An 8,358-nucleotide genomic window follows, 5' to 3' on the forward strand; every position below is an offset into this window, starting at 1 on the left:
ATAACGCGCTTAAAAAAACTTTGACAAAACTTAGACCACTCTATCCATAACATATTTTAGTTTTGGGAACAGAAAACTGTATTGAGATCAAATGTTTCATTAATGAGAAAATGTTCAGAATGTAGGCCAAAATCCATCTCGTTCCATCTTCTCCCATTGCCCGTCAGTGGGCTTTCGAGTGGAAACTTTCCAGCGGATGCTTCATATTTATACGTCCAGTACCTGTCTCATTGTTCAATCTGTGATATTTCCCATGATCGTAATTTTTATTCTGAAGGCGAATATAAACCGGAACTAATGTTTTTTTAAGCGACTTCCTGCAAAATGAGAAAAAAATAATAACTTCCAGGTAAACAGATTTTTCAGCCAAATGAATCAATGATTGCTTGGGTTTAGTTTAGGACGTCCCTGTGACTGATAATAATGGATGATAGGAATTTAACGGAGCCGGAGGTGAATACGGGTAAGTTTATAGTTGTCGCAGGGAACTGATTGGAAGCTTCCACCAGACAGAAGCAGAGCAGGCAGGGGTTCCAGCTAGCAAGCCAACTTTCCAATTGTAGCCCTGTAGCTAGCTACTTATGGTGTAACTGCATGGAATCGATGCATATTTCCATTTGTGATCGCTTTTATGCGATCTGCATTCAGACATAATCTATTTAAAATACAATGCGTAGTTAGCTATAGCAAGTAGTTTCCTCTTCTAGTCATAGCCTAGCAATGTGTGCTCTTGTTTAGCCCAGTCAGTGCAGCTGCTTACTGCCTGCGATATGTTCATTCATAGGGTTGTCTTTTCCTCTACCTGCCCTGCGCCTGTTCATCCCACCGCTGCGGCTGTTTTCTGCAGCGATGTGGCAAGTGGCACAACGAGGGGATATAATGGGATACGGGAAGCTGGAAGAGTTTGTGACATTTGTTACAGAGACGGTTCCAGAGCTGCTCAGTTTCAGACAGAGAACCCAGCTCATGTTGGGCTTACGAGCAAAGGTGAGAGAGGGAGGTGATGATTATTTGACTCACACATTTTTCACTGTCCAAAATGACCAGGAATGAAAACCACAAAATCTATATATCCAGATTTGTCCTGTGACTTGAAAAGAACATGGTAAATTTAGTAATGAGTTGCAAGGAATTCTATTTTATTCATGAAACAACAGGTAATGGAATATTTGAAGAGAAAGGTTAGGCCAAGTTGTTCACCCAACAGTGTTCTTGTAGGATTAATCTGTGTTTTTCCCCCAGTTGGTTTTGGAGTTGTGCCGCACGGAGCAGACAGCAGGGCTTCAGAGCCATCTGGACAGGATCCACGCTGCAAGATCACATCCGGGGGATCCAGACGTGAGTCTTAAGATATTCCTCAATCCCCTGTAATGATGTTCTCTCACTCGATCTTGTCAGAATTACAGTACATTTATTCAAGAGGTTATTTCCCCAGTTTTGTTGTGCAGAAGCGGAAGCCTCTAAATCAAATTTCCTTGCACTGGTACAAACTCTTATCCAAGACCCAGTTGAGAGGGAACATTTCTTCCAGGTCAGTATATGGTTTTAAAAAAAACAATAATTTGAACATTTGTATGGTCTGTCAACATTGGTATAACAAAACAGATGAAACCAGTAGTATCTAGGCTACATTTTCAATGTTTTATGTTTTTTTTGTGATAATAAACCTACCGCTTCATGTTCTTAGGCTACATTTAATCTTTGAAAGAGAAATTGTATGTGAAAAGTAGCCAGCCAAATAATTGACCCCCCCTGTCTTTTTCATCTCTCCCATTAGGAAGTGTTTCATGTAGACTATGGACCCAAGTATGACTCTGCCCTGCAAGGATTAATGTGGGAGTTTCTCTCCAGGCTGGAGCAGCTCCTTCCAGTACCAGACCTCAAACAGGTACTCAGGCAGAACCTCGTCAATAGACCACTCCTCACACCTCCGTTATCAAGCATGAGCTTGTGAATAAAGTTGTCTTGTTTTGAATGTTTGCATAAAGAATGTCTGCATCTTTCTTTCATGTCATAATGCCCACGATGAATTTACATGCTGACACATCTCGTGTGGAGCACTGCAGCACTCTTCACAAAACGTTGCATTGGTTACTCAGTATTAGACATGATGAGACATCTTGGAGCATTTTATTTAAGATAATGGGCATTTAGAATATTTTATTGAAGAACAACTGGACTGATTTTGATTGATTGCATATTATATTCATGTGTGCTCCCCATCTCGTAGACAGTGTCTTGGCTCAATGCTGGACCCTCTGTCTTGGAAGAGTGTGTCAACTCTCTATCTCAGCCTCTGCAGTTGAAGACTCTACTGCAACATCATAGAGAACTAGGATATTTGGACACCAATGGTAAACCACTTAAAAATGTTTTAAAAATCCAGAATTAGTTAAGGAGGTATGCAAATTGTTACATTTGAATGATTCAAGGAAATGCTTTTAGGATTGTAACATTCCCCTTTATTCATATCCCAGCAGTTTATTAAAATAAATAACATCTCACTGTAATTGTCTCCTTTTACCTCTCAATCAGAAACTTCTTCCTCCTCTGCTGGCGACTGCATCTTCTCCTCTCTGTCTCTCACTCCGGTGGTGGCCACTAGAAAGACAGAAACAGAGATCCAATCAGAGTTGATGGATGGTTGTATGGACCCAGCCTTATATGGTGAAGAGATGGAAACAGAGTCTGTAGTAGTGACTGAGTATGCAGAAGTGGAGCTGGGGACCTGTACATACACCAGAGAGGAAAGGGAGTTTAGTATAGAGAAGACTGAGTCACAGAACCAAAGAGACAGTCAGGCTGACTTGAATAGGGAAGCGCGGGAGATGGTAGCCAATGCAAGCGAGGAAGAACATCAAGAGGGAGAAGTGGAGGTTATTTGTGAGGAAGTGGGGCATCCTAACGGAGACGCTGAGCTTGTTTCAGAGAGAACCAGTGCCATGAACATAGAGGAAGCTGTTTTCTGCGCAGAGGTGGGGGATGTGTGTGTGGATCTGGAGTCAATGAATAGAGAGGTGGAAATTACTTATGAGGAGGTGGAGCATGTTGAACATCCGGAGTTAGTTGGGCCTATATGTGCAGAGAATACAATTGACAGACTGTCCAACCACAATGAGAACCTACACAAAGAAAATGATTTCACAGAGGAGGGTCTTGAGAAGGATGAGCAGGAGAGAAATGAAGCTGGTTATGTCCCCCAAACTGTCACGGATCAAGGAAGTTCCCAATGTACGCCACAAGAAGTAATGAACCAGCCAGAACTGGTCCCATCCTGTCTGCACCAAAAACCCACATTAGGGTTCCAGAGACTGGACGTCAGTGTCCTGCCTCTCCAAATGTCCTCCCCCTCTCAACCATTGAGAAGAAACACAAGACTCCAGATGAAGACCGTGGGATCAAGAGGTCCCAATGGAGGGCAGCTCAAGGCATTGGAGGAGGCTAATGGGACCTGGGGTGTCCCTTTATACCTGTCTCCAGACCCAAGGTAAGAATGAGGGGTGGGAGGGGACTTAAGGTTTTAAAGCAATTTCACCATTTACTTTAAAAGGATCACAATGGAAATGCGTCATTGACTTCATTGTGTTATCCCTGTCACGTTTTAAACATGTTTGTACTTTCTATGGCTTTGTTAAACTGTCAAATAAAATCAATCAAGTGCAGTGTCATTGGACATCAATTGTGCTTTATCGCTATCTTTAGGGAAGACTCTGAAGACCTCAGCGCCACTTCTGACAGCTCCACAATGAATGGAAATAAAGGTTTGCGATGTTATATCAACACAAGGTTTCTATGGTACTATAGGTACACTTGGATATTGTTAGAATTCTCTGAATGTTTCATCATTTTAATTGAATAGATTTGGCAATGTTGAATATGATCCAGATGCCTGGTTTAGAATAAGTTGGATTATAATTTTTGATAACTTTCTAAATATACAGTATGCTCCTTTCTCTGTTCCCCTGCAGGTGGGACGGTGGAGGCTCCCTCTCTTGTCTTCGCCTGCTCTCAGTGCTCTTTTAACCATGCCGACGAGGTGAACCTCCGGCAACACCTTAAAGCGCTTCACCCAGAGGAGTACAGAAGGATGCTTGCTGCTGGAGAAAATGAAACAGAAACCCCTCCAGGGTCTTCCAGCAGCACCCCTCTGAACCCATGTCTCTCAGACATTCCCCACACACTGGGGAAGTCTGGCAAGCATACATCACACTCCAAAACATGCTCTGTGTGTGGAAAGACCTTCTCTCGAGCGACAGATATGAGGAGACACCAGAGATCCCACACTGGGGAGCGGCCTTACAGGTGCACCCAATGTAGGAAGACTTTCCAGTATTCCTTCGACTTGAAAAGACACCAACGAAAGGGCCTAGGGTCAAGGCCGGTCCAGTGCTGCGCGTGTGGAGAGGGCTTCGATCGGGAGGAAGATCTAAAGACACACTGCAGTGTGGCTCATTTAGCAGACTCGCCAGTCTCTGATGACTTTGGGATCAAGTTAAACCTCCCAGCAGGCCTTGAGAGTGAGCGGTGTCCCAGCGAAGAGGGTGAACACAAATGTCCAGAATGTGACATGTCTTTCAGTCAGATATCCCAAATGAAGCGACACCAGCTGATTCACTCCGGTGGTGACCCGCTGCAGTGCAACCAGTGTTTGAAGAAATGTCAGAACTCTGATGCCCTCACAAAACACATGCAAATGCACAATGGCGCGCGACCATTCCAGTGTTCAATATGCAACATTAACTTCACGCAGCTAGTTTGTCTTAGGCAACACTATTTGAATGATCATAAGGAAGAGGGTTCATTTCTGTGTTCCCATTGTCCTAAACATTTCTCAAGGCTATCGAACTTGATCAAACACCAGAGAACTCATACAGGTGAGCGGCCTTACCAGTGCTCTCATTGTCCAAAGAGATTCACACAACTACAGATCTTGACTAGACATGAGAGAATTCACACAGGAGAGAGACCATTTCTTTGCCCTGACTGTGGAAAAAGATTTCTGTCCTCTGGTGAATTGTCAAAACACCTTCAGTGTCACTCAGAGGAGAGACCCTTCCCTTGTCTGGAGTGTGGAAAGACTTTCAAGGCCAATCGGTTTTTAAAGAAACACTTACAGACTCATACAGGGGAGCGTCCTTTCCCCTGCTCACAGTGTGGGAAGAGATTTTCCAAGTCGACTGATCTGACCAGGCATAATCGCATGCATACAGGGGAGAGGCCACATATGTGCTCTCAGTGCGGTAAAAGTTTCTTAACTTACTCCGAAGTGGTGAAACATCAGCGTTACCACACTGGAGAACGACCATTCAAATGTGAGCAGTGTGGGAAAAGTTTTACCCAGTCCTGCTATCTTACAGTACATAAGCGTATACACACAGGAGAGAAGCCCTACTCCTGCAGCGTGTGTGGAAATCGCTATAACAGCACCACTCCACTGAAGAGACACATGCTCAGCCACACGGGAGAGAAGCCATACGTGTGTACTGAATGTGGGAAGGCTTACAACAGATTGCATCTTCTGCGTACACACGAGCGAACTCATGCAGCAGTTGAGGCTGTTTGTTGAGGATATTGCTGTGTCATTGCTATTCATATGTTGTTTTTTGGAATGTAAAGTAAGACAGGCCATTTGTATTAGAGGCCTGTAACAACAAGAGTTGAGCCTCATACTGTGAATTGTTAATTCTGTCACAGCTTGGAACTTGATTGTATATTTGAGATGTGCTTTTTGCTGCCAGGAATCATACATCAAAGGGCATATTCTTTTATTTAGATTACCTACTTTGTTTTGACATTAAAAGAGAGAAGTATTGCACACCTTCCTTTGCAGAATGAAGAGGACAGTTGCTACCGGTACACAGGCTGGTTGTTGAGAGGCGAGTGCAGGCCTCTACTCTTATGTTCAAAAATTAGGGAAAATATGTAGGCTCGAGTGTTGTCTTCATGGCTGATATACATAATATTAATCAATCTGCCATCTCGGGTCAATAGACGATACAGTATTTCCTTTTCTAATGGACACATTTTGGCTCATCAGCACCCCCAGAGGCAAAACTTATGTATCTTTAACGGAGTATTCATTAGGTAATAAAGGTAATACAAGTAACGTTGCTTTTTTTGTCTTGCAGTAGGCTACAATATTTTTTTAAAGGAAATCAACTCAAATCTAACAGAGCCATGTTAGTAGTAATGTAGGCCGGCAGCTTGGAGAGCTTGTTCTTTTCTATGACTTCTATTTTGGAAAAGGTACAGGCGGAACGAAAATTGAGTCCAGTCTTGGGTACCGGAAGTTTTGGGGAAGTAGATCGATGTTACTTCACTCGTTGGGGAGCAGTCAAATAATTTTGTTCTCAAATTATTCTGCGCTTTTACATACGTATATTTATAGCCATGGATGCATGTGGACTATCTAAAGACGTCAATGGTGTGTAATAAAATAACTTCTAGATAACGTTACCATGCTAGCTAATATCTGCAGAACTAATATCAAAAGCCCCATGTAAAAAGTGGCATAGTTAGCTATCAGTTAATCCCCGGCTAAAATCGGTTGTTATGACTGCATTGTTAAGCCAAGTGTGCTTGTAACCCTATCTAACTAGCTATCAATTTAAAGTAAAGACAATTTGAATGGTGAAGTTATTGCTTAATGCAAATTAATCCTGACAAAGGCTAATGTCTGATGCTTCTATTCTATGGAGCCCCATCCTGTAACGACGAGATTATAAATTATTGTCCGCATCATTAGCTGACAGACATAATGATATATTACTACTGTATATATTTTGAACAGTGTTCTGACTTCTGATTGAATGTTTGTCAATTTGTACACCTACATTTCAGATCCAGTTCTCAGTCTTTCTTCTCTGCACCTCCTGGTTCCACCCTTGAGGCTCCTGTCTGCTGCCATGTGGCAGGTGGCTCAGCAAAGAGATGTGAGGCACTATGAGAAGTTGGAGGAGTTTGTGACTCTGGTGACAGAGGCCATTCCAGAGCTGCTGAGCCACAGACATAGAGCTCAGCTCATTCTAGGTCTGAGAGCACGGGTGAGAGACGAGTCAGGGGGCATAGGGTTATTCAGTTGGATGGAGAGCCCTGAAAAGCGCAAATGAAATATATTGAACAGAGAATTTCCTATGATGATGAGTGGAGAATTGGGTCTGTTCTATACATTATGTAACTGTCTGCAATCCTATGAATGGGTACACCCCACCTGAGTTGATTGAGAGATGACAATGACATGGTTTCTCCAGCTACATGTTTGTACCACAGTTAATACTTGTTTCTACTGTGTGATTCAGTTGGTTCTGGAGCTGTGCCGAGGCCCTGCCGACCCTCAAACCATCCAACCTTACCTGGACAGCATGCCCACTGTTACTCCAGGATGCACAGGAGTAAGTGGGCTATAGTCCTTTTAGAACAGAACTTGGTTGTTTTCCAAGTGGATTTGAGTGCACACAGCCACTATGTGATGAGATGATTGTATCTGTTTACTGTCTTGCAGTACAGAGACGCAGAGGTGGAAGCATCTGAATCAAATTTTGTGGTGCTTGTCCAATCACTGCTGAAGGACCCAGTCGAGAGGGAGTGCTTCTTTCAGGTAATTTTACACTCGGCGCTGTGAGCCTCTTGCAGGACCGCGCTGCTTACATCAAGGTTTTACTGAAAACAATGGGAGTGTCACGCCCGGGGAAAAGTTACAATCCATCGCCTTGCCTCCATTTAAATAATGTTCCCCCAACAGGAGGTGTTCCCGGAACAATATGGCCGACATTATGACACAGCGGTGCAGACGTTAACATGGGAGTTCCTCTCCAGACTGGAACAACTGTTTCCAGTACCAGATCTCAAGCAGGTATTGAGCATTGTGGCATGCATAGCTTCTGGCAATTTAGCCTTTCTGATATTGGATGTTGCATAAATCTAGCACAGGTTGGGAATAGTACATTTTGGGAAGACAAACCACAATTCTTAGGCTACGGTGATTGAATATAAAATGCATTTCTAAAACACATTCCTTTCAGACCGCGACATGGCTCAGCTCTGCCCCTTCAGTCCTGGAGGAGTGTAATGCAGTCTACCCCAGAAAATCTGAACCTCATTCTCCAGCACCATAAGAGTTTTGGACATTTAAAGAGAACCTTGTAAGTCTCCTGTAATGATTACCAAATCATGATGCAACGTTTTGTAGACAGTACTGTTTTAAAACTCACAGGTCTTTTTTACGACACAGTTCTTGTCTTCTCTCGTTCAGCTGCTCTCTCCTCCTCCATGGGCGACAGCATCCTCTCCTCTCTGTCCACCCCTAAAATGGTGGTCACCACTGAGCCGACCACTTTTGTCATCCGTCAGAGTCGTCAC

The 8,358-nt window shown here is 43.4% G+C and overlaps 2 protein-coding genes across 3 annotated transcripts; both read left to right on the forward strand.

Moving 5' to 3' along the window:
- LOC109876684 (zinc finger protein 135) lies at positions 1 to 6,106 on the forward strand. Of its 2 annotated transcripts, none has more exons than XM_020469073.2 (9): positions 1 to 349; positions 785 to 987; positions 1,243 to 1,338; positions 1,436 to 1,531; positions 1,778 to 1,888; positions 2,231 to 2,354; positions 2,536 to 3,487; positions 3,703 to 3,761; positions 3,969 to 6,106. In XM_020469073.2, the coding sequence occupies exons 2-9, from the start codon at positions 850 to 852 to the stop codon at positions 5,564 to 5,566; spliced, it is 3,174 nt and encodes a 1,057-aa protein (XP_020324662.2). In that variant the 5' UTR covers positions 1 to 349; positions 785 to 849; the 3' UTR covers positions 5,567 to 6,106. The 2 variants fall into 2 exon arrangements, with proteins under 2 accessions (XP_020324662.2, XP_020324661.2); XM_020469072.2 differs by lacking the exon at positions 1 to 349 and adding an exon at positions 352 to 463.
- A 97-nt stretch (positions 6,107 to 6,203) lies between these two features.
- LOC116352757 (uncharacterized) lies at positions 6,204 to 8,114 on the forward strand. Its single transcript, XM_031818430.1, has 6 exons — positions 6,204 to 6,424; positions 6,841 to 7,043; positions 7,299 to 7,391; positions 7,502 to 7,597; positions 7,742 to 7,852; positions 8,022 to 8,114. Exons 1-6 carry the CDS (start codon positions 6,391 to 6,393, stop codon positions 8,112 to 8,114), a joined length of 630 nt encoding a protein of 209 aa, XP_031674290.1. The 5' UTR covers positions 6,204 to 6,390.
- The last annotated feature ends 244 nt before the right edge of the window (positions 8,115 to 8,358 follow it).

This window comes from Oncorhynchus kisutch, unplaced genomic scaffold (assembly GCF_002021735.2).
Source record: "Oncorhynchus kisutch isolate 150728-3 unplaced genomic scaffold, Okis_V2 scaffold1384, whole genome shotgun sequence".
NCBI lineage: Eukaryota > Metazoa > Chordata > Actinopteri > Salmoniformes > Salmonidae > Oncorhynchus > Oncorhynchus kisutch.

Bases quoted from the DNA above. Each gene is read 5' to 3' on its own strand.
- LOC109876684 (XM_020469072.2), top strand. From the start codon at position 424: ATGGATGATAGGAATTTAACGGAGCCGGAGGTGAATACGG. The intron at 988-1,242 runs GTGAGAGAGGGA...TTTTTCCCCCAG, and splicing joins TGTTGGGCTTACGAGCAAAG to TTGGTTTTGGAGTTGTGCCG. The intron at 1,532-1,777 runs GTCAGTATATGG...CTCTCCCATTAG, and splicing joins AGAGGGAACATTTCTTCCAG to GAAGTGTTTCATGTAGACTA.
- LOC116352757 (XM_031818430.1), top strand. From the start codon at position 6,391: ATGGATGCATGTGGACTATCTAAAGACGTCAATG. The intron at 6,425-6,840 runs GTGTGTAATAAA...CCTACATTTCAG, and splicing joins ACTATCTAAAGACGTCAATG to ATCCAGTTCTCAGTCTTTCT. The intron at 7,044-7,298 runs GTGAGAGACGAG...TGTGTGATTCAG, and splicing joins TTCTAGGTCTGAGAGCACGG to TTGGTTCTGGAGCTGTGCCG.